Raw genomic sequence first — 26,565 nt, 5'->3', positions numbered from 1 at the left:
TGTTAAGTAATTTACTAATAATAGACTTGTACTAACGTACACTTTCTATAATAAATTTAATAATTAATACTACTAACATTTTTAATATCAGTCCTTAATAAATACATACAGTAGTATGTTGAAGCAATTACTTTAAATCAAAATGGGGGAGTACAGGGTAATGGATTCAGTATGTTAAAAAGTTTTTTATAATATATATTTATACTGTTTAGTAAAAAAACCAAACAGATAAAAAGCTATGGGTGCATGGGTGGTCAAATAGTAGTAGTTTGTCTTAGGTTTGAAAATTGTTCAACATGCCATTGAATACAAGTTATAATAATTATAATAATAAATCAATAATAAATGCATTATGTACCGTGATAATTAGAATTATATTTTACTAGCTCTAAGATATTGAATAAAAAACTATATTTAGATTCAAAATGTAAAACATAAATTAATATAATTATTAATACTACTTTAACTCAAAACTTAATCGTTATCTTATATACTTTCATGGAATTATTTATTATTATTTGTTGCAATGAAATGTTTACAAAATAAGCACACAGATTATAACATGTAAAATAAATCTCTATTACAAGCCTGAGATTATTTTTTCAGTGTAATTTGATGATGAGGTTAGTACATGAATTTTTTTTTTAATAATTTTATAATATTATTTTTATTTTTTCTTCGTCATAATTTTTAATAAAGCTTGTCTCATATCGTTGACCATTTTCTCCAGTTCTTCAGCTTTGATAGCCAACCTTCTGTTGGTGGCTTCCAATTGACTAGCACTGCCATTTAACTCATTTTCTCTGGCTTTTCTTGTAGCTCTAGACTTACGAGATGCTTCGTTATTGCGATCCCTCAATTGTCGATACTTGTCATCAGATGAATGGTAATCTTCATTAGGCTTTCTGTGCTTAGGATAGTCATCATCGTCTGTCTGTATTGAAGCTGATGAATTACTACTACGTCGTTTTCGAGTCCACTGAGAGGTTGGTGATACAGTTGTTACATCTTTGGGTGTAGGTACTTCAGCCAAATTGTCAGTTTTTTTTTCCTAAAAAAAATAAAATAACAACAATCATACATAAAAACTGAATTAACTAGTAGATATGATAAAAACTTACATCAAAAACATAAGCTAAAAGATTAAAAGCAGATTCTTGTTCAGTCAGCGTTTTTACAACTTCTGGTGTGTTTAAAATGTCACCGTAACTAGTAGACTGAATTTGTTGTAGCCCAACATCTAATTTGAGGGTAGAGTTTTTTCTCATAGATATTGGTTGTTTAAAAGCTGCATCTTCTAAAGGTATAATAAGTTCTATCTCTGGTTTGTTTATCTTTTGAAATTCGTCATCGATTGTGAAAACATTTTGAGGTGTTGAGAATGGCTCCAATAAAGCAGGCGCATCCATTTGAAACATGTCTAAATACGGCTCGTCTTCTCTGTACATAGTTATGTCATTAGTGCTGTTACTTGAATTTATAATCCCGGGTGCTTGTCTATCGCATTTATTTTTTTCTGTAAAGAAATATACAAAAAGTTAAACAACACATTACAACTTTATGTATAATAATAAACTGTTACCGTTTGCACACATATTTAAAAATTCATCCACTAAGCCCTCCATTTTGGTGGGTGCATCGTACATTAGTGAACTTGAACTGGTCTCCAAGACCGTTTGATGTGTTAATGGCTGGAGCAATTGAATGTTCACGTTTGGGGTGCCGGTTTTCTCGGCAGGACATGAAGATAACACAGTTTTGGATGCAGTAGAACATGATGGCTTGGTCTAGATAAAACAATATAATTAAGTAATACATAAAACATAGGTAAAATCTGTTTCATAAAATGGTACTTACTTTTGGATTCGCTTTGGTGCTTACAAAAGTAATGGTGCTTTCGATTCACAACAGCAATACCTCCCTTTTACAGGAGACAGTAATTCAGGGCTCACCTGTTAACAAAAAGGTAAATTAATTAATAATACCCAAGTATATCAAAATACATTTATTTTTAAATTAAAATAAATAAATAAATAATATAGAACTTAAAATTAAAATAAACAGTATTTTATAATAATTGATTAAGAGGATGCTATATCCATGTCATTCCCGTCTTACTAACATAGGTACAACATAAAAAATGTGCTTTTAAAAGAAACGATTTTGTGTTGAAAGTTTCAATGTTAAAGTGACCTATGATTAAACTTAGATGAGAACATTATTTGTTATCTCTTGGCAGTGTTTTACGATATATTAATTTTTTAACCATCCTTTAGTATGGAAAATATTAAAATATAAAAATTCTCATATAGCTTAATAATTAAAAATCGAGGAGAGATAACAGATAATGTTCCATCTTTAAGTTTGATAATAGGTCAATACACTACAATTATTATAAAACTAATAATGCGAAATCAGCTATACTGAATGAAAATTGTTTATGTTGTACAAATAGAAAAAATACATGTGAGTGTGGTATCCTTTAACATTTTTATTAAAAAAATAATACAATGATTATTGTATAGCCTTGTGAATAGGAAAATAAAATAAACTATTTAAATTAAACAACATATAGATCTATACTAAAATTCAGTTTGAGAATTTTAATGGCTAATTGTATTAATATAAACAAATACATAGGTAAATTGTTTCTTCATACAATTTATGTGCACTTTGGCATAGCAAATAAAATTTGAGGAGTGCTAACACTTTTTGACAACACAATAATAGGTATCATAAATATTAGGCCTTTACAACATGCACGACTATGCCTTCCATCGTTTAGCTGATAAATTGATGCCTAGAAATCTTTTCATTTTAAACAAATATATAAGTATATAATTTGAATAAAAGGACTAAAGGATAATGTGAAAAAATAATTGTATAAAATTGCGAGGATAGTAATTTCCGATTGGTTTAATACATACTTAATAATTTAAATGTAACAACAAATGATTTTTTTAGTTTAATAACAGCAAAAATTAACTAAATTACATTTATAAAAGGTATTAAAATTAATTTTATTATCTTAAACAAAGAAATATACCACTTAATATATATATATTAAGTGAATCTAATATAGAAATATTACATAACAACCTCGTCTACAAATACTATGTATAATTATAATTCATAATAATAGTATACTAGGTATATAATTTTTAGAATTCTATTTGGCCTTGAAAATAATTTCAAGGTTATTTAATGTCACTTAGTTTTTAACGCAGTATCTACACTACACACATTCTCAATAATTTATCAGATTTTAAAAGCCTACCTACTAAAAATTCATTATACCAAAATCATATTATATCAATCACATTTAAATAAAAATTTTATATATTTGATTGTTTTACAGTTAATTATTATCCATAATCTTAATAGATTTGTTAAAAACATGTTTTCACATGTTTAATTATACCTAGTTCTGGTAAGGAACAATGATTGTAAATAACACACTGTGCGAGTAGCATTGTGTAACAGATGAAATTTTGAAAAAACAAAAGGTGAGCAATGGAGTGGAATTTAAATCATTTTAATAGTTCTCTATATTAGTCCTATAGGTTAAAATATCGAATCGACGAATATATCATAACATTTATAACAAATGTATACGCAACTACTATCCAAATAATAATACGTCCCTATTCAACAGAGAATATTATAAACATCACCAAAACAAAAAAAGGGTGAATAATAAAGTAATTACATAAGTAATATAACTATATATCTATGAAAACATTAAAAAACTTACCAGATGTGCATGCAAATTGCGACGCAAATCGGCGAACGTTGGAAGCGTGGAGGGGGGGATTTATGAAAAATTATTCTTTGGAAATAAAAACGTACGTCGTTGTGGTACACCACTGAAATTTCTTCGGAAGACCGTTTGGCGTTTGCGATAGGCGATTTCTCTCGTCCAACGTGGGTATGAAAAATTAACGGAGTGACGAAAGTCGATGGGACAACTACAAGCGGTCGGTCGGCAAAGTACTGTGGTTTCAGGTTTGTGAGTGATCGGGCGCGGGTTCGTGCTCCGGCGTATCGACGACAGCGCAGAGGAATTTCGCGGGAACGAGGTGCTCACCTGAAGTTGCGATGTGCCATTGGTCAATGATGCACAATGACGTCATTAACCGCCAACCGCGGTTGTCGACACGACCGTTTGTCGCATCGCCCCACCGACGACAATCTCCGGTGGCCAGTTCGGGCAACACGTAATAATTACGTACCACCACTATCCGCCTGCCTACCAGCCCGAAAACTGAAAAGCCGAAACTCGGTGCGTGTTCATCGAAGCTTGCCGCCGGCGCGGCGCCCGCCGTTGACGGTTACATACCTCTACCTACCCAAACTTGCTTGTATATATATTCTTTAATTCTCATATATTTATACGCGATCCAAGTTTTACGACATAATACTGTTATTATAATATATACCTAACATATCGACATATTGTAAAACGAATTGCCGCGTATTCGTTTCTTATAGACGTTTCACCAGCTTTCACTCGGACTTGAGCGAGGTCAGCGTAGGTAACATAATATTATAATGTGCCTATATTATTATATATATAATAATATAAGTTTTTAACACATAACCTCCAAACAGAACCTCATTCGCACGTGAATGAAATTCCAATCAAGGATTCTCAAGGACAAGTATTATATAATATAGTTACCAACTATAGTTTAGTTAGCCACTTGGCACTTACCAACTATTAACTAATAACTATAGCTACCGCTTATTGGCTATTATTCGTATAGGTTCCGTTAGATAGGCGGATAGGCCCGAGGCCGCCCGACTGTACGAGATACCTAACTCTTAGAGACTAACTTTACGTACTAGATAGAGAAACAAAACAGACTAGTTAAAAAATATTCGTTTAGTTTTTTGTAGCACTTCAGAGAAAAATATTTTGTATTTGTAATAGTTTCAGACCATAATAATATACTGTAGGTATACAATTGTATATTATTTATATTCTACATATCTAATATCTATACCTATAGTCACTATTCACTAGTTTTAAACATTCAAACTAGGTATGTATAGATATATTGAACAATTGTAATTTGCATTTTTGCGTGAATAAATTAAAAGTAGGACGTACCCATATATTCTTACTAGACAATCGATTTACTTATACCGTTCGTATTATTATTTTTATAAATCTTGGAATGATATAGAATTCTTTATGAGAAGTGGTCAGACTTTTTTAAGAAGTATATGAAAATAAGAAACTATAAAAGTTTAAAACATTCTTCTAAATACTTAATCTTTGCTAATAAATTCTTACTATTCCAGTCCATATTGAATAAAAATTTAGAGATGTTCAAAATGTTATGATTTAGCCTTGAACAAAAATGAACTATTAAAATGGAAATGAATTTTTTTCAAATCATAGTCAGTAATACGCATTTTTAAGAATAATAATCGACATGTAATAATCACCTATACATTGTTTTCAATCTGTCTACGTGGTAATAAAGGTAACCTTAAAATTTATAGTTTTGTAAAAATTAATACCTATATTATAATGTATAATATGTCCTGTCTTTAAAATTTAAATATGAATTATAACAAGTCGATATTGTAAAATTTTTTCACAGGTAAATTTGGCTCAAATGGGCAACGCCCATTAAAATTAAATTATAAGTACCTATAGGTATACCTATAATTTATATAATTAATTTAAAAATGTCAATGTCATAAATTAATATAACGCACCTAACGTGTTAATATAATATAATTAAAATAAATATTTTTTTGTGTTTTAATATGTAATATTATAAAGTATAAACATTTATTTCATTATTCATTATATATATTTATAATAGCGCTAATATTTATAAATTAACCATATCTATACCATACGTCTATACCTAAATATAATATATTATACATTTATAAATAACTAATAAAGCATAAAGCATAGTTGTGTATATTATATGCATGATTAAGAGTATAATCTATACCTATCAAAAAATAAATAATTTACCTAATCCAGGGGTCGGCAACCTACGACTCGCATGCGGCTCTTTCGATCTTAAGTTGCGGCACTCTAGGTCCATACACAAAAATAATTATTTTATTATCAAAAAAATATATACCTAGTACCTACCTATATATTTTGTTAAATAAAAAAAAAATATATTATTTTACATTATATTTTTGTTGCTTTTAATAATATGAAATATCTGCTGCACAGGCCATCGTATCAACTAAAATTAAAAGTGTACAATTACATACAGGAAACCCATATTTTTATATTAATATAAGCTATATTAGCGATAAATGATTGATAATAATATTATTTCGTGTATAAAATTGATTATTTTAAATCGAAAATCAATTATATACAAGCAATAAGCAAATTTAATACTAAATTAATAAATATTGAGATAAACATTTTTTAGTGGCTCTTTAAAAATTGGAAAATTATACCTATTTAAATTGTAACTTTTGGCTCTGCTGTCTCAAAAGGTTGCCGATCCCTGACCAAACCCATTAAATACATGTTTAGTTTTTATTAACATGTATTTAAAAAGTTCAATAAATATCGAATTCGTTGAAGTAACAAATATCTTTTTTAATAAATTTGGCTATATCTACATGGGTGTTGATGAAGAAATAAAAGACGTATCTTTATTGCGGCCTGCGGGTTATTATTTTGTAGATAAATCATAATATTCATAATATAATTTAGTTATTTAGTATATTAGGAATTGACAATTATAATATAATATACGTTTATATAATCAAGCTCGATTCAAACTATAGTACAAATGTACAATAGTACTAGTACGATTCAATACGTCAGTTACTACATGACATATGACACAGGAACGACACTATGAATTCAAATTATAGACCAACTATCTCAGACACGTTACGAATGTTACAATATAGGTACAACTAAATTTGGCTCCATAAAATAATTTATGAAATAATCATTTATAGTACATTTTTGCTATAGAGAGGTTATGTTTTTTACAATGTTTAAAAAATTTTCCATTTCTGATAATATGGCTATATATATTTGATTTATTATTAGATGATTAGGAAGTTTATGAAATTAAAATGGCTATAAAAACAAACAAAAAAACAATTAATATGGGTCCACGAGATTTAAAAAAAAAAGAAAAATAGAAGGAGAATAAGCAACTTTATGTAAACAATTATAGAAGAAAACAAAGACAACTTTTTAAAATATTTTTGTATGACTAAATTTTAGTTTAATGTTTTATTTTTGAAAATCAAGAACAAAATCACTAACCAGACTACACATAATTTATTTAGGGAATCAATTCCCTCTAATGAAAAATTGGCAATGTGCAAATATGGACAGTGGCGTAGCCAGAGGGAGGGTTTGGGTATTCAAAATTCCTAGCAAATTTTCTCGGTTTTGACATATTTTGTAAACATTTGAACTTTAAACGCTTATATAAACAAAAATTATGACTAACGTTTTTGATTTTTTTTACTACGATAAGTATAACTTATAATAAGCCTTGTATTAAATTTTAAAGATTTTTGGAATGCCAAATTTTTTTTATAGGCATTTAAAAAAAAACTTAGAATTATCAAAAATTTCAATTATCTATTAATAATTAATAACTTAAAAAAATCAAAATGTTTTGAAAATTTAATCGTAACTAGATAACACTAATATAAACATTTGGTGAAAATTTAAATTATTTACAATGATTCGTTTTTGAGTTACAGTAAAATAAAAATTTTGTCGAAAACTGGTTATGCGTAAAAATTCCGCCACTGAATTGATACTATTATTATTATTTTATCAATAAACTAATAAACAATATTCTTATGTATAAAAAAAGTCTTTAAGACATCTTAAAGCATTAAAATATTACTTCAAAATGCAAATTAAATTGTTAAAAGTTTAAGACTCAGATCTAATGTCTAAGTTACAAGATCATCTCTCAAAAAAGAGGCCTTGCACACAAACATGCGTTCAAAAATCGAGATAAATTTAAACAAACTTTTTGTTCCACAGAAGAATCACTTTACAGAAAATAATATTTTAATAAATGTATTGTTATTGTAATTGTGTTATTTTGTCATTTAAAGTATTAATATTATTAGCATTGTTTATATTATTTAATATTTATCAATATTATTATTAATCAATATAGGTACCTATATATAGTTGTATTATTAAATTATTAACCAACCCAATAAGCATCTTTAAATGCATTTTTTAATAAAAATGTATAGGTACCTACATAAAAAAGTTCGAATATGCAATATCGTTAAATATATAGGTAATAGGTATGCTAGCTGTGGCCCTGTGGGCACACTATATGGCATCAGAAAACAAATTAACATATACGAATATTGTGGGTTAGAATGGTTAGATATTGTTTTTATATTCACATTGTATCAATAACAGATTTAGACAAATTCACAGCGACATGACGACAAAACATGCTTATATGGTGCGTATCTGTGTTTGTCGGTCTGTATTGATTGTCGCATTGGTACATATTATAAAGTAGGTATCAATTATATTATTTTAAAGTTTTAAACTATAAATAGGTAATGCGTTTTGCTTGTTAGTTGTTTAATTATACTAAACAATATATGAGTTGATATATAGTATTTAGTTAGATTTTTACTTTGGTCTCATTAAATAAATCTAACTATAGTATTTAAGCATCATCTCAATGTATTTTTTTAAAGCAATCTTGGTATATGTATATATACAAATATAAACATACATACCTACATATATATATATTACACCCAATAAAATTATTAAATAATAATAGTTATGTTTATATTACTATTTATGATGTAGGTATAACATTTTTATTTTATCTCAAAGTGAATATAATAAATATATTATTGTAATTTTGATGTGTCTTTTGGACTATATTACTAGTCATATTGGTACTAATAAATGTTAACGATAAAAATAATAGCTATATAATTAGTAAGATAATTTCAAGAATAATTACGAGTGCAGTGGAATATTCTATATTGACATAATGACTCTTAAAATACTCATATAAATATATCAGTTGATTCTTTTATTGTCATAAACTACTTTAACTACTTATGATTTCAAAAACTTTAACATTTTTGAAAATATTTCTCTTATATAATTTATAGTCGAAAAAGAATAATTTCTGGAGTATTTCGATACATGAAAATCGAAATTTGGACAAATAGTTTTTATTAGTTATAAGTATTTAAAGATTAGGGGAGCGGAATGTAGTAGTACATGCAAAAATGACGGTTCGTGATTTATTTTAAATATTATTATTTAGTATTTATTTATAATTTTAAATCTTTTAATAGACGAGTCATAAAAAAAAACATTTACTAATTATAATAGCAAATTTTAAAATTCAATTTTTTGCAAAAATCAAGTTTTAAAACATAGCCCTTGGCATATTAATTAATCGTTTAACCTTCATAAGTATCTACTTTAAACTGTAAAAAATTGACGTACAAATACAAAATTATTAATGTTAAGGTTGAAAAAAGGGAAAAAGTAGGTACCTAGCCACTTTGTTGTAAAGTTTAGGAGTGTATAAACCTTTTTATTGACTATTGAGTAAGTCACCGTAATGTATGAATTAAATTTAAATTCAATAATCAATTATTACATATAAAACATTATTCTGAGTGCAAATTGTCTATATTACTAAGTATATTTTATAGTATTACCTAATATATTTATATTTTTAATTTTTATATTATATATAGTAAATTAGTAATTTATTTTACTAATTTAATATATTAAAAGTAATGTAAGCAGAATTAATTTTTGCCGAAAACATTGTATTTATTTTATAATTAATATTTAATTATTAATATTATAGAAGTAATTTAAGCTACCTATATTTATATCATACATTATTATTATTAACTTTTTAGTTAATATACCGACTTACCTTAGTTACCTTAGATCAGTGGTTCTTAACCTTTTTTGGTTCAGCGCCCCTTTATCGTAATAACTAACTGCTAACGCCCCCTCATGCAAAATCAAATTTTCTTCCTATAAATATATATATGTTTATTTATTTATTCATCAGTTATTCATTCACTATTATAAACAAGACGTTTCCTATTGACACGTGAAATTCGATTAGATAACATGCCGTATGACATTGTATAGCGTATTAAATTACAACTATTCTGATTTCACGTTCAATTTTTTGTAGTGCTGTTATATAATATTGAAAAGTTGTATTATTTTTAATCTCCTAGTTTGAAAAAGCTCACCGCCCCCCCCCAACGCCCCCTTCAAAATTATCGCCCTCCGGAGAGACCGAAATTCTCCCAAGGGAGCGAATCGCCTCCATTAAGAACCATCGCCTTAGATAAATGTAAAATGTGTTCAGGTTCGTGGTGTTAATGTGTAATGGCTTAAAATAATTGTAAATGTATTGAAATATCATTTTGATATTAAATATAATATATAAATATGTTAAATGTTTTAAGGTTCTAAAAAAATTTAAAAAAATTCTACTAATATATTTTTTTGGTATTAGAATAGAATATTTATGAGAAACCTTGTAATACAATTTCAAGTCTTATCTATAGCAATTTAATATTCTATAAATATTTAAGTTCAAAATTATTTCCAAATTTTCATGGTTTGACAAATGTTATTAAAATTTAAACTTTAAATGTTTTAAACAAAGTCATGTTTATGTATTTTTAATATTTATTAAGTACCTAGGTAGTTATATTAAACATTTTCAAAATTCAGATTTTGAATAAATTCATTATTGAAGGAAAAATACTGAGATAAGTATATGCCTGATTACCTTGTATACCTAAATGTATAATAGATATGTATAATAAGAAATTTTTATTTAGCAGTCAATGGTTACATATACAATATATTGGTTATATCGAGGTTTAAGCAAAATCACCAATAATTGTGTTAAATTTTTTTTGAGTAGAATCACATTCGTTTTGTAATGAAATATTTATAATTATGGACTATACGGTCATATTAACATTTAACATATGTCTATATTTTAGGTACATAAATTATATTATAAAAAATACGACCTAACTGGTTGGGTCTATGTTTTTATATTCGGAAAATTAGATTATTTAAAATACTGATAAACATGTTTTAATTTTTATATATATTTTAATTAATAAAGTAAATTTAATTTGTATTTTGATCGTGAAAAAAATGTAGTTTAAGTAGATGTTACTTGTTAGTCATGACCGGTGAGATTATAACCAAGGCTACTGGGCTATATACAGAGTGATTCACCAAACATGCTCATTGCTCACCCTTTTTTATCTTAATTAGGTACAACAAAAATCCTTCTCGTTGGATCTGTGTAAAAAACACTTATCAAATTATAAAGTTATGAATTGTGATATTATATTGTATTTAATTCTATATTAGGTATACTTAATACTTTAATTATTTTCTCAGCTAAAAGGTTTTTACAATCAAATAATTGTGAAGTTAACATAAAAAGAATAAATGTTTTCGTTGAATAAATAGTTACAGTATACAAATACAGTATCTCTACTAAGTAGGTATATGTATGATGTATCTATAATATTTTCGATTTATTTAACGCAATTAAATTGCACTGTAACAATTATAACATAATGATATTACAACATTAAGTTTAAAAAAAAAAAAAAAGTTGGAGGTTTTTTGTAGTCATTTAATATTTTTACTAATTTTTTCCAAATGTATCGATGTATATAGTTATTGCGTGCAATAGCACGACTATTCAATAGACTAACTCTTGACTCTTGAAGTCATGAGTATCGAGTAGGTATGTATTGGCTATTAACAATCAAGTATCGGACGGCATTTGCATCCTTGCAGCGTGGCTGTACAAAAACTAATAAGTGGATGTCTCTCGAGCGAGCGGAGAAACGGAATTATACTATTGAAGTGTCGGTCCAATACATCCAATTCTTTATAATCGTCTACAAAATTGTATAATGTATTATAATTATTAATTAGATACAAAACAAAAGAATTAAGTCTTTATTTTCTATTGAAAATAAATTAGGTGGGTACCAAAGTAAAATTTGTAATTGTATTGTTTAATATTATTTCTAATATCAGTATAATATATAATAATAATTATAGGCTCGTAAAGGACTGACATATGTATAAACAACATTTTTTTGTCAAAAACAAATCACATAGTTATCTATACTATAATATACTAATTATTATAATGTTACTATATAGTGTTACTATTCACAGTATGAATAGATGTTATCAATTTAGGTATGCCACTAAAAATAAGATAAATAATACGTAAGTAATGTGCCAAAACAGATTTTAATGAAATTAACTCCGTTTCATTAAAACCATATTATTATTTATTATCAGTGTAGCTACGTTTTTTTAACAACATACATTGTATAATTTGATTAAAAGGTATGTCAATTAGTGTATATTTTTATAGTTAGTTCTTAAATTGAAAAAAAATTAGACGGAGAATGTAAAACTCAAATTAGAAAAAAGAAATGTGTGTACCTACACTTGAATAATATTAAAATATTTTATTGATTGGGATATAAATAATGATATAATTAAAAGAGGCACCTACGCATAAATATTTTTTTTTAAAGAAGGATTTTATCCAGTTAGTTGATTATAGTTTTATAATATTATGTAAAATATTGAAAATAGGTAAAAAATAGTTACACGATCTACTACCTACTGGCATTGTATTATCATCTACCAACATTGTATTTATTACTTTTTGTTGTTGTTGTTGTTTATATTTATTTTTACTATGCATGTGTTGATATTTTGATGGAAGTCTTGTTTAACGGAACCATAAAATGATTGAATATGTTACATGGTCATATATTTTTTATTGCTTAGTGCTTACCTAGTACCTACATAATATAATTGGCCATAGCCATTTTCCTCCAAAAACGAGATACTGCTTTCATCCAAAAAAAAAGTTTGGTTTCCATTTTCCTCCATATTATTGTTGACTAAAATTATGTCTATTTAGCTCCAATATTTTAGCCAGTGTTGTAGTGTTGCGATTTGCGTTCCGTATTATAAAGATATTGTATGGCTAGTATCACATTTTGCGCCTTGCGTGTATCAGTTGATTAAATTCTGGTCGTTTAATTTCTAGGTATGTAATTACAAAAAGTAAAATAATTATTCATATTGTGGTTTCACCCACAATATTATGTCTAGTTTTTATTTTCTTTAAAAAGATATTCATTTGTTGCTGAAATGTCCTATAATTATAAAAAAAATATGGTATTATAATATACTGTAGTGATTTTAGTATTTTACAAAATTTTGTATTCAATATCTTACATTGTACATATTGTCTAGTTGCGTTATCAGTTTATCACCAACCACTTAATGCTATCTAATTTTATATCATTATATTATTTATTGATTGATGCATCTTTATCGACGTGCGTACTTTTTTATTATATTCATTGTCTTAGTCACCCACCAAGTTCGGCGCGTACGGTGTATTATTATATTATAATTAAAATTAAAATTAATTTAAAAAAAAGATGGATTTGGTTAGCTGTATAGTAGTACTTAATTATGATAATAGTAGATATATTATTATTTATAATTGTAATAGAAGTATAGGTGCAATATATTAAGTGACTATATAGAGGGAGAAGCCCTGCCTCTGAGCAGCTTAAAATTCTCCTTTATAGATTATAGAGAAGCGAGAGCCCAAATACGTTTAATTCAATGTATTATGCTTATTGAATATAAGTCTTATTATTGCAGGTAATAGGAGTTCTTTACTTAAAAAAAGTTCATTATCCCTATCCATCGAAAAACTCAAATTGCGCTTAAGTATGGATGGGTTAAATTTACTCAACTGTACAAAGTTCAGTAGTTACATTTGAATTCAATTAAATAATTGAACAAAAAATAAGGTTTCTGAACGGGGATGGTGTGTCAACGACGTTTATTTATTATGATATTTAAGTATTTTATAATATATTTGTAGGTACCTATATGTATCTTTTTATTACATATTAACTAATAATTTATTTTTCTATTGATAATAATGTAATATAGTAAATTTAAGTGTTGAACTAATTTTTGATAAAAACATCGCACAGGCATATTACGTTATTAAATATTATAATATCATAGAAAAGTACGCGTATTATTATATTATTAACTTAAAAGTTGCTTAAAGTTTGATTAAAATAATAATATACGGGTAGTCGGGTATTATAAGTATTATTTATTTTTATTTATTTATTTATAATAATATACGGGCATAAACACTTAAACAAGAAAAAACAAACATTACATAATAATTGGTACATATGAAAATGAAACTAATAGACAAAGTGATAATAATACAAATAAAACTAACTAGAAAGACAAAAAATAAAATATATCTATAAAACAAAAATATAAAATTAATTAGGCTATGTTTTAAAAATAACAATGTTTTAGCTTTAAAGACATGACGAGACAGAACAAAAAAATCCAAGACGGGAAATTTTATTGGCGTTAAGAAGGGCTCTTGTGAAAAATGAATTCTTACCACAATTTGTATTAAATTTAGGTATATGGAACAAATCAGAATTTCGTATAATTCTACTAGGTATTCTAAATCCAATTAAAATTAAATAGTTGGAAAATTTATATAGTTATTTAAAATATCATAAACAAACATAATATCAATTAAATCACGCCTGATAGTAAGAGAATCAATACCCATAGAGTCTTGAACCAAAAGGAAAGAGTCTCAAGAAATAGCACAATGAGTAACATATATAGGCAACTATTTTCAGAAATTTACATTGGATATTATTAAGATTATTTAATAGTAAGTAGAATAATTATTAGACCGTATTAAAGAGCCATATTCTAGATTATATCTAACTATATAGGTATACACATTTAAGGATTTCTAAAGTCCTTAGTATATCTATTAATAAAATCCAACATCTTATACGTTTTATTTATGATTATTTTGAAAGACAAATCAAATAGACTTTATTATATTTATCAGAGTATAAAGTTTATGGTAATCCTTAAGGGAATTACACACTAGGCGTCATCTAGGCGATTCGAACGCGCGCGTCCGCGTTTTTAAAACGTCGCGATTAATCTTTCAAATTAAACGTATAGTTTTATATGGGTGTATTCACACACATAAATGAGACGCGCGTTCGGTAATGTTATATTAATTTACATTTTTAAAGTCTTTGAACTCCAAAAGAAATGGAAATCATTTCGAGATAGTTTCCGCCGTAAATACATTACAAAATCTGGACAAGCATCTAAAAAATCAACTCCTTATATATATGCAAATATATTAGGATTTTTAACACCAACTATGCAAAATCGAATGTAAGTAATTTCAGAAAATTATGTGTGTATTTAGTAAATAATTTTAAAATACTATTTTGATTTTAAATATAAGATTGTTCAAATATATATAAATAGTTAATAATAATTTGTTTGATGTATATTAAGTGTATCCATTTTATTAAAATATGTTTTAATTTAGTAATTATTAGCATATAACCATATTTGTTTTATGTATTTAATGGAAAATTGCCGGTTTTTAAACATATTATTTATATTATTTAAAAAATCTGACTCAAACAATTCAATGAAGGATTCAATGAACATTTTATATATTATAATTTTTTTGTTAAGAAATATAGTTTTACATAATTTTTATACAAAATATTTTTTCATATTATTTCAAACCGTTCGCCAAATATATTTAAATAACTACAAATTATTAATTTGTTAAAAAAATTTAAAAATGTTATACTTTATTATTTTTCTTCGAAAATAATAGACTTACAACAAATATTATACGTATACTTTTTATTGAAAATTTAAGTTCTATATATTTTCTTATAACAATGAAAAAAGTAAGGGATTCCTATATCAACAATTTCGAAGATTAAAAAAAGGACCTCCCTAGTATTAAATGTACCTATATTATTAATTTGTATGTTTATTATAAATTATAAATTCAAATTCAAAAACTAATAATCGTAAATACTAAATACTTGTAATCTTCATCAAATTATTATTTTAATTTTTATGTTTATATAGTCATTGTTTATACACGGTTAAATTTTAAAATATTCTGGCTTTTTTTAGCTATTTATAGACAACTGAAATTTTTGATTTTTTACTAAATCGCGTAACAATAACGATTTATACTCAAAACGATAAATAAATATTTATTATTATTCAAAAAGTAAAAGTCGTAAGTACCTACATAAAAATTTCACCAGTTAATTAGATTGGCATTTCCTTTACATAATTTAATTTTCAAAATATTTCGCTTATTTTAAGGCTATTTATAGTCTAATTATAACGAGTTATAAGTTATAAAGAATCTTATATTACATTTTCCAGATTTTACTTAAAAACAAAATAATTAAACAATACTAGTGTATGTTTCAAGTTTTAAGTTTCTTTTTTCGTAAAAATTTGAACATGAAACGCTCATAAAAAAAATAATTGTGACTAACGGTTTTGATTTTTTTTTAACTGTATAAGAACAACCTATAAGAAACCTTATATTAACTTTTCAAGTTCTTTGAGGGATCCAAATTTTGTTTACTGACATTTCAAAAAAAAAAAAATTTAGAAAAATCAAAAAAAAACAAAATCGGGTTATATTATTTTAATAATTAAAAATAATTTTAGATTTACCTCTTGTATTAATTAGGGGACGGATTTAAATGCTCTAAAAAACAAAAAAAAATACGAATTAATGACTAATAACAGAATTTTTTTTTAAAAATGCACTAAAAAATTCTTTTAAAATTATTTAAAATGTAATTTGCATTCAAATCCGTTCCCTAGTAATAATATAATAATAATATCTATAGAACGATATAACTGTCATATATCATCAAATGTAATCGATGTAAATAATCGATAAATAATATAAAGCTATTTTATTCGTAGGACCGAAAGTAATGTAGGACAGAGTGTTGACGAGGCATCTGATGAACAGGAAGGAGAAACCGAAGACGTGGGTTTAATTGTAGGAAAAAATATAAGTGTTGAAGAAATAATGGACGACATCGATGTGGAGAATCAACAGCCCAAAAAAAAAAACCCTGATGACGACTCCTCCATCAAATTTTGGATCCTCGTTGTTGAAAATATTAGAAAACAGGAAACAGACACCAGAAGACCCGGAAAAATATTTTTTACTGTCCTTACTCCCTCAAATCAAGTTGTTAACCGAAGACCAAAAATCAATGGTGTATATTGAGTTTTTAAATGCTATTCAACTAGTTAAACATAACACATCTGTTATCCCTCATTTCTATCCTTATAGTTTATACACCAATTAATCAACCCAACTCATACTTTTCTCAGCAACATTTTTCATGGCCTGGATATTACCATACCAACGATTCACAAAACGTGCCTACAGCTATAATAAATTCTACTATTACTACTCCGCCAATTTTACATGATGAATCTATTGAATCCAGTAACTTTTCGCAATTTTCTTCTCCTGCAATTAATTCAACTAATAAACAAAATTACCATTATGACCATTTTTCACACATGTCTTCTCCTGTAGTCCTGTTACTCAAAATGTTTCTACACTTGTGTAGGAGACACATCATGCCCATCGCTATACAAACAATTACCCTCCGCCTAGTTCTCCATACAATAATTTCAATAATACACCATGATTTGTATAAACATTGTAATTAATAAATTAAATAAATACTAATTTCTACATTTTTATTTTTATTTTTGAAATACCTACCTCAGTGTCACTGTCAGACGTTCTTCCGGTGATATTGGCATACGCAAACCAGTGTGCTGTTTTGACAATTTTGGTCTAACCAGTGATATCTTAATAAATTTAAATAAAATTAATTATTATTTTGTGTAATATTACCTATCATAAATCATATATTTGTTTATAGAAAAAAACAAATAAAAAAATAAGAAAAACCGAAATATACTATGTTATATTATAATTATAATATTAAAAGCTGTATAATTATTTACATTTCACAGTTTTATACTAAAAAACATTATACATTGTTTTATGAAATAATATGTAAATCTTATATCTACTTACCAGCTCATCAAATGATGTTATCGACATTCGATAATATTTTATGAATTCTTCTGGATAACTACGAAGGGTCATAAATGTCACCTGGAACTGACCATTTTCTGGTCTTTTTAAATTTAAAGGATAGATCCAATGTCGTCTTTTAATTTTGTCTCTTTTTTGTTTCTTGCTGACTTCATGTTCATCATATAATGCATGCGACTTCAATAACATCAAATTCTTCCATATTAAAAAATAAAATAGACGAAACGAAATAAAATTAATTTTTAAGTTGAGTACGAATTGAACAGCAGTCATCCACAACGGGCGGTAACAGCAGTACTAACCTAGTATACGACAAAGTACAAAGAATTTAATGGTTCAAATAACATTTGGCGCGCTTTTTATTTTTGAAAAACGCACACAAATCGTCCAGTGTGAAAGCGCGGCGCGGTTTTAAAACGCGACGAACGCGTTGATACGCGTCTAATGTGTAAGGAGTGCGATTTAAAATCGCGACGTTTTAAAAATGCGGACACGCGCGTTCGAATCGCCTAGTGTGTAATCCCCTTTATACGTTAATACCTTATGTATATATATTTTATAGGTACCTACATTATTATGTTCTGTCTATGTTGCATGAGCGTAACTTGGAAATTTATTAGGGGGGCATATATATAATCACATATAAATATATTATTGATTATTATTATATTACTTACTCCTAATCTGTTCTAGAGAGGCAATGGCCCTCTTTGCGAACCCCCCAGTTTACGCCTATGCGTCTATGGTACAACTTTGTAAATATATATATTGATAATTGCGTGATAAATATTTAAAAAAATTATGTAAAACAGTGAAAACATAATGTTAACATAATAATATAATATACATAACAAATATTAGATATTAAATATTAAATAGAGATAAAGTTTATCTTAAATAAGTAGATTAAACATTCCTGCGTAAAAACAATATAGGTACAGATATTATACCTAGCAAATATTAATAAATAATATGTAAGTACCTACTATATCACATTTTAAATTATTTACAGTTTTTATGTTGTTATGAAACCATTAAATTGTATTATTCTAAACTAACACACAGTACATACAATTAATAATATTATTGATTATTATTATTATTACTCTAAGAAACGTTTAAAGAAATTTAAATGAGTAACAATTTAAATGCCAAACTATTGGTTAAATTAAATATGATAATGTATACTCGGTCCTATGGTTATTCCTTTAATCTACTATCTAGTGGCGTAGCCAGGATTTTAAGATGGGAGGAAACCCAAAATACTAAAAAAACATAATCAACAATTAACAATAACAGTTCATTTTTATATTAAGTTTATACAGCCGATGGGGGGGGGGCATGATCCACTGGCTCCCAACATAGCTACGCCATTGCTTTAATCCTTTATGCATTACAAAATAAAAAATAAAAATTGCAGGTGTTGCGTAAATATTACCGCTTTTTGGTATTTTTTTTATAGTTTTTCTCATTATTAAAAAAAGAAAATTAGTATAGGTAATCTGTAAGCTGTAGGCTCGCTGTAAAGTGTAGTTAGGTATTCAGTGTAGTTTTAGCCTTCTGTTGGGTCAATCTACCGCAAGAACCAAAATACCGAAAGGATTATCAACCGGGAGGGACAATCACAATCGATTGACAATAATATATAAAGTAGTAATTTAATATAACTATAAAATATAATAATAAACGTTAAAAATTTCAAGTTCTCGAAATAACATTTTGAATACAAAAAAACATCTAGAAAATCATTAATTACGTTTATTTGTTTGTGAGTAACAAAATCGATTTTGTCAAAAACTAGGTTTGTGTAAAAATTTCCGTTTTTCCTTGTTTTATTTTTCGATTATTTTAAAAATACTGAAAATTTTTACTTTTGATCTTTTGTAAGGTACTAAGTGCCAACTAGATTAAATTTTTATTAAAAACTACCTTCAAAGTTGAAAATTAAATCATTTTATTGCTATGAAAGTGTTAAGTTAGGTCATTTATGACGTGTTAACTAAAAAAACATTATTAATTTAAATAAATATAGGTACATGTAACGTGTGTCGTTCTACAGCTTCTTCTCAAAATGAAAAACTATTTAATATTCATACATACTAGGTATTACTACAGATAAATAAATTATATTATTATCTATTATTCTATTATTATTTTAAAATTAATACATTAGAAAACAAATTTCTATGGAAATTCTTGTAAATTATTGGTGTTCATTTCCACATAATAGTTTTTAAATTAGTTTTTAATAATAAATAATATAACATTAATCCATCATATTAATTATTTAACCATCTACGAAAAATGTCTGTTATTAAATTATTATTTAACATTTTATGCATCTACTTCAAATTAAAGATCTAAGAATACGGTTTTTAGCTTGTATTTACGTTGTTTAGATGAGCATGTGTTTTTGGCAAGCCACACGGTCTGTGGAATGTTTTTGCTTAATTAACTAATTAAAAAATAGTTAGATACAATATATGATTCAAAAATAGGAATGAAGAACTGCAGAATAAAGAATTGTTTAGTTTAAAAATAGCTATTATAAATGAACAAATAGGTATTATTACGACATAAACCGGTAAATATAATATTGAGTAAACAATAATATTATTTATTTTATGTCAATTAATAAATCGTATAAATTAACGTAAAACATGAAAGCATGCAATTATTATATTACGTATAAAATAATATCCAATTAGTATACTAATATGATTACAGAACCTAACCTAACCTGCTATAGAGTCTATACTATAGACTATATTATAAATATAATATATGGTACCCACCTTATTGGTATGTCTCTTACTTAAATTACCTTTGCGAATTGCGCGCGGTTCTGCTTTTTTAATACTTATACTAGTTATACTATTTACCAAACTACTCACTAAGTACTAAAATAATATTATTATAAATTATATTTATTAGCTATAGATTAGCTGTTAGCTATAGGTAGGTTATAAGTGATTTATAACTTATAAACTATATCTAAATATTTAATGGCTTTAACTTTTATTTTAATTATATTTAGGGAATGTAGAAAGTATGTTGAATTGAGACGAATAATGTTCTAGACGTCGATATCCCTATATCGGTTTTATGCAATTATGTTTTTTTTTTATCTGACAATTATCTTCAACTTTAAGGTGATTTCTGCTAAAAAAATTAGATCTTGTTGGACCTAAAACAAAATAAAATTATGTTAAAATCAATTTTATTAAAAATAAACGGTAGACTTCTATTAACTTATTATTTTATTATTTATTATTCTTAAGTTTTCTATGCATTTGAAAACCTTTTATGTATAGGTTACTTATTACAGTATACTTTAAGAAAATGTCTTAAACTTAAAAGTTATTTTAAGAATTTAAGATAGAAGTGTAGATACTAGATAGGCAGTACAATAAAAAAAATGTATAGGTATGATTTTACTGATTTCAGCCAATAATTCATGTATTAATTTATTAAAAAAATAGTGGTGAGAGGCTAAAATAAATTTTAGAAAAAAATCACTTTCTAGTGTTTTTGTTAATATACATGTACACATGTATTTGTATACATCTTATCACAAAGCATTCATAATTTCAATTTTTTTTTCATACTTTTAGATAAATATTATTCACAATTAAGTAAAAAAAAGGGGATGAGCATGCTTAGTGAATCACTTAGTATATATTATTTTATTATACACATATTTGTATTATAAATATAAATAAGTTAATATTATTTTATTATAGTAAATACAATTTTATGTGGGGATAAAAACGTCATTTAGAAAGTGTACTTGACCTAAAAAAAATGTTTACGTCTGAATCATCGTTTACAATGTATGTGCATAGTACATTATTATAATCTACTAATTATATACATATATATATGACCACCGAACTGGTAATGGTATAGATTTTTTGGACCAAATCTAATCACTGAATACAAATAAATCGCAAGTATGAAAAGTATAATTAGTAAGTTTCGTGTGTAAATTTAAAGAAAAGTGATGATGGGTATCATAGACCAAATAAATGTTCAGGGGGCCAAAGTTGGTCACCATTGCTTTAATGTATTTAGGTACTACGCCAGACGCCTAGGCTAAAGGCAGTATTTTCCTTCTCATTTTGACAGACTTAGCCTGCACTTGAGATTTTCCGTGAATTTCACGGGTATGATTAAAAATGGATTGTTTTTTGGTGGAATGTATTTGTTTTTGTTTTAAAATTAAATTCCTTGTAATTTTAATGATATAATTTTTAAACTTTTATGTTTTATATTCTGTTAAGTATTGACGAGTGACGACGGTCGTAGCCCGTAGGTACGAAAAGATATCTGTTAGCAGATCGGCGATGGCATTGTACCAGTGAGGTAGATCCACCATAAATGGACATTAAATTGGACGTATCATATTCGCTCAAACACATTATAAGAAAGTCGCTCATACACTATTTAAGGAACTCGCTCAAACACATTGCTTTTGTTATGTGAGTAAAAAGATTATTCGACCAAACGCAATACGCTTTATTTAATAGGAGAATTGTAAGTTCCAATACGAATATATAAATGAGATAGGCAAATTTCTACATGGTATATAAAGTATATAAAAAGGGTATGTATATGTTAGTTCCTACACGGAAGAAAAAAGTACCTACGAATGTGAGCTCGAGTATTCGACACAAAAAAAAAATAAACGGATATGATATAAATTGTAGAATATTTTATTTATAATTATTAAATAATTATAAATAATAATGTATGCAGTGTAGGAATAACTACATTCACCCTTTTAATATACTATATTTTATACCTAAAAAGTAAATATTAATCATAACAAAATTCTGAAAACAAAATAATAAATAATCAAATTTATCAAAGTATTGCAAATTATTAGTTTTTGTATCAATTTTAGAACGTATTTTTTATTTACCTATGATCTATCTGTAGGTTAGTAGATATTAACGAGCATACGTATATTCTTTTATTCTTTTATTGAATAATTCGTCAAACATGCTCACCGCCTTTTTTCTTTTTCAATAATGAGGTCAAGAATCCTTATGAGATGCAAACTTCTGTTTTTAAAATGATAACCCATCCTCTTTTGACTTTTTTACAGTAAATTATTAAATGGATAATTTTTCTAAAAATTTTTCATTTTTCAAAATCAAAATTCAAACGAGAATTTGGGCCGGTTAAACGCAAAAAAATTTTTGATTGAAACTCGATTTGTCCAAAAATAATTAAGAATTTATACTGAAAACAAGTATACTATTGTAACCGACATAGGTGACATATAATATATATACTTATTTGTATTCAATTATCAATCTATAGAAATTTAAAATGTTACGCAAAACTTTTACTGCCAATTGTCTGCCATCGTGTTTCTGAAAAAACTATTGTAAAGGATGTATTGATGAATAGTTATGCAGTTTATTTCAGTGCAGAATTTAGTACATATTTTTATAATAAAGTTAAAAAAAATATTTCAAATCATCGTAGGTACTCGAAAAATAATTTAGATGCTTATTTGATCAATGCTAGTTTAATAATTAGATTAATTAGATTAGAGAATGCTTTTGTTAACTCCGTCTTACGTATAACATAGCAAATTTGCGTTCAGTAGAACCAATTTTGTGTCTACCTAGCTTTAATATTAGAGTGAATTGATGTGATCTATTATCAAACTTAAAGATAAAAATATTATCTGTTATTTTTCGTCGGTTTTTTACGATATCTTAATTGTTAAGTGAGTTATGAATGTTTTTATATTTTAGTATTTTACATACGCATAACGCATAACTGGTTTAAAAATCAAAATATCGTAAAAAACCGTTAAGAGATAACAGATAATGTTTTTAGTAGTGGTGTAATTTCAAAATTTAGATCCAAGAGTGAAAATTATAACGGCCCACTATCATCGAGGTATTATAGGTATTATATTCAGATCTGTTAGTGGGGGTTATAATTTTACTAAAATTATTTTATGCATTTTTAAAAAATATTATTGTATATTTTATTAGTTCAAAATTGTATAGTAATTTTGAACTATTATAAAAACAAATTAATAATAAGTATAATAATTTATTATAAATTATTAAAAAGAAAACATTATAATACTTCGGGTCCCTTAAACGAACGAGTTGGGGTGCGTCCGCACCCTCTGATCACTTAAAGTTTAATAGTTACACTAATATTTTTAACAATTTAAGTTAGAGAATATTAGGTTAATTTATTCTAATTTTAAAGTTAATAAGAAAAAATTATTTCTACTGAACGCATTGTATGAGTATGAATCGAAGGGTGAATGCAATTTAAATTCTATGCTCCCATTACATTATGACAGGTACGTACACAAAACAAAAATCAGGGGTGGGGAGGAGTTCATAGAAAATTACAATTATCAATATTATATGATAATATAATAATAAAAACAGAATATAATATTAGTTAAAAAAAAAAATAACATATTATTTTATTTAATAGATTATCTACTTTTTTTTTTTTTAAATAATGTCTTCAGCATCGATATCATTCAATATAGTTATTTGTTTTTAATGTTATAAACAGAGATTACTAATTGTTATTTGTATAAATAAACTTGTTCATACCATTTGTATCGTCATTAAGTACTGATATCTTTTTGGCACAGTCCTGAGTCCATAACTAATCATGATATCCTGTAATATTCTGATAAAACCCTAAAATGTATGTTAATTAAAAACTTATAATGTACTAATATAAATAATATTAATATTAAATAAATACTTAAATAATAAGAAGATAAAAGGGCGGAACTAACTTCAAAACTTTATGAGGTTATTTGTTTCTATAGAAACCACAAAACTATAAATGCATAAACATTACTCAAACTAAAAATGTCTGAACCCAATAGAGCACCAGTGGATTTCTTCATAAAAGTAATTAATACCTAATAATAATAATAATAATAAAGACACTATCAACAATTAAAACAATATAATAGTAGAACTTATAATATTACAGATGCATAGTGCATTGATGGTTAAGAATTATAGTACTGCATTGAATTACTGCAATACAAGTAAAATATTAAACTGTATAAATTTACATATTTGGATGTTGTTTTACATTATTTGTTTATAGTTTTGAGTTATGAACAGACAAATGAGACAATGATGACATTTCACGAACTACTTACAAAAAAAATAAACATGAGTGAGTAACTCTGCATTATACCTCTGTTAAAAATATTTATAAATATTCAAAGTGCACAACAGTAAATTGCCATCTAACACACAGCATAAAATCTAATCACTTTTCATATAAAGGTGTTATACAGTAACTATTAACAATACAATTTAGGGGAAAATGTGCCATCATAATTTATTATAAAAAAAATTATTAGTAATAATAATATTTATGCTTTCCGCCACAGTTATTTATAATTTTTAAATTTAGTAACTTTTTAAAAATCGTATACATAAAAAAAAGCTTGTATATAGATATGCATTTGTTCTTTTTAATTATTTTTATAAAATAAATGTTGATCTAAAGATTTTGGTTACGTAATCAAAGTTCAATTGGTTGTTTACAATATGTGCAGATGTGCTGAGTAAGAAATAGACAATGCATTCTACTGTTATAATTTTTAAAATATAATAAATATATTAAATATTTTATATTTTTATTGTAATTTATAGTGGATGAGAAATCTAGTACAGATACAAGTTGCAGTGAGTCTAGCTCATCGGAAAGTGAGAACAATGTAATGTGAAAAAAATAACAAATTCAGTATTTAAATCTAATTATATTACACACACAATTAATTTATTTACATTTTGATTATTTATACAAATAAATCTGTGAATATTTTTTTCTTTTTAACTATTTAAAAACTTAATAACTAGTTTATGAAATAAATATACTATTATTTTAGGCTTTTTAATGAAAATATGACATTACATATTTACATTTGTATACAAATACCAATTTAGACAAACTAAGAAATATAATTATCCAAATTTGAATGTCTATTTAAATGCTACAAGGACATTGGTGATTCATTAAAAAGGTGAGTAACTCACAAAAATATTAAAAAATAAAAGTTAATTGTTTTGTTCTCATTCACAAATTGGTTTTTTAAAAAAAAAAAATTAAATTGGCAACAAACCATCCATTAAACAAAACCTTCAAAAATATCCACACCCTGTACCGTGAAAAAAACAAAAAAATATTTTAAGCTTTACATTATATTAAACACATAAACATAAATGCAAATATACAAACATACACATACACTCACTTGTACAAACATAATATAATATAAACATATCGGTATTACACATCATATAAATGTAAAAGTTATAATAAAATAAAGTCTGTATTATTTGAAAAATAAAAAAATTAAACACTCTTTAACAATGTTTAAAATATAAATGTAAATACTTTACAATTTATTCTGTTTTTCTATATACATTATTTATGT

At 25.9% G+C, this 26,565-nt stretch overlaps 3 protein-coding genes and 1 long non-coding RNA gene across 5 annotated transcripts; 2 read left to right on the top strand and 2 right to left on the bottom strand.

Annotated features, from left to right (window-relative positions):
* Positions 1–26: 26 nt before the first annotated feature.
* On the bottom strand, positions 27–4,234 carry LOC132928564 (uncharacterized). The gene is made up of 5 exons (XM_060993343.1): positions 3,755–4,234; positions 1,858–1,952; positions 1,583–1,787; positions 1,122–1,516; positions 27–1,051 (listed from the first exon to the last, which is right to left on the bottom strand). Exons 3-5 carry the CDS (start codon positions 1,644–1,646, stop codon positions 668–670), a joined length of 843 nt encoding a protein of 280 aa, XP_060849326.1. The 5' UTR covers positions 1,647–1,787; positions 1,858–1,952; positions 3,755–4,234; the 3' UTR covers positions 27–667.
* Positions 4,235–15,155: 10,921 nt separating this feature from the next.
* On the top strand, positions 15,156–17,734 carry LOC132930050 (uncharacterized). Its single transcript, XM_060995705.1, has 2 exons — positions 15,156–15,349; positions 16,940–17,734. Exons 1-2 carry the CDS (start codon positions 15,156–15,158, stop codon positions 17,250–17,252), a joined length of 507 nt encoding a protein of 168 aa, XP_060851688.1. The 3' UTR covers positions 17,253–17,734.
* A 425-nt stretch (positions 17,735–18,159) lies between these two features.
* On the bottom strand, positions 18,160–25,531 carry LOC132928256 (uncharacterized). 2 transcript variants are annotated; one of them, XR_009662010.1, is made up of 3 exons: positions 24,867–25,531; positions 24,710–24,799; positions 18,160–21,291 (listed from the first exon to the last, which is right to left on the bottom strand). It is a non-coding gene; the product is annotated as an uncharacterized LOC132928256 (long non-coding RNA). The 2 variants fall into 2 exon arrangements; XR_009662009.1 differs by having other exon boundaries at positions 24,901–25,531.
* On the top strand, positions 24,930–26,123 carry LOC132928254 (uncharacterized). Its single transcript, XM_060992798.1, has 4 exons — positions 24,930–25,018; positions 25,104–25,161; positions 25,224–25,295; positions 25,781–26,123. The coding sequence occupies exons 1-4, from the start codon at positions 24,977–24,979 to the stop codon at positions 25,852–25,854; spliced, it is 246 nt and encodes an 81-aa protein (XP_060848781.1). The 5' UTR covers positions 24,930–24,976; the 3' UTR covers positions 25,855–26,123.
* The last annotated feature ends 442 nt before the right edge of the window (positions 26,124–26,565 follow it).

This window comes from Rhopalosiphum padi, chromosome 4 (genome assembly GCF_020882245.1).
Source record: "Rhopalosiphum padi isolate XX-2018 chromosome 4, ASM2088224v1, whole genome shotgun sequence".
Classification (NCBI taxonomy): Eukaryota; Metazoa; Arthropoda; class Insecta; order Hemiptera; family Aphididae; genus Rhopalosiphum; species Rhopalosiphum padi.
Note: the sequence above shows the minus strand (reverse complement) of the source record. Positions and strands in the feature narration are given on the sequence as shown.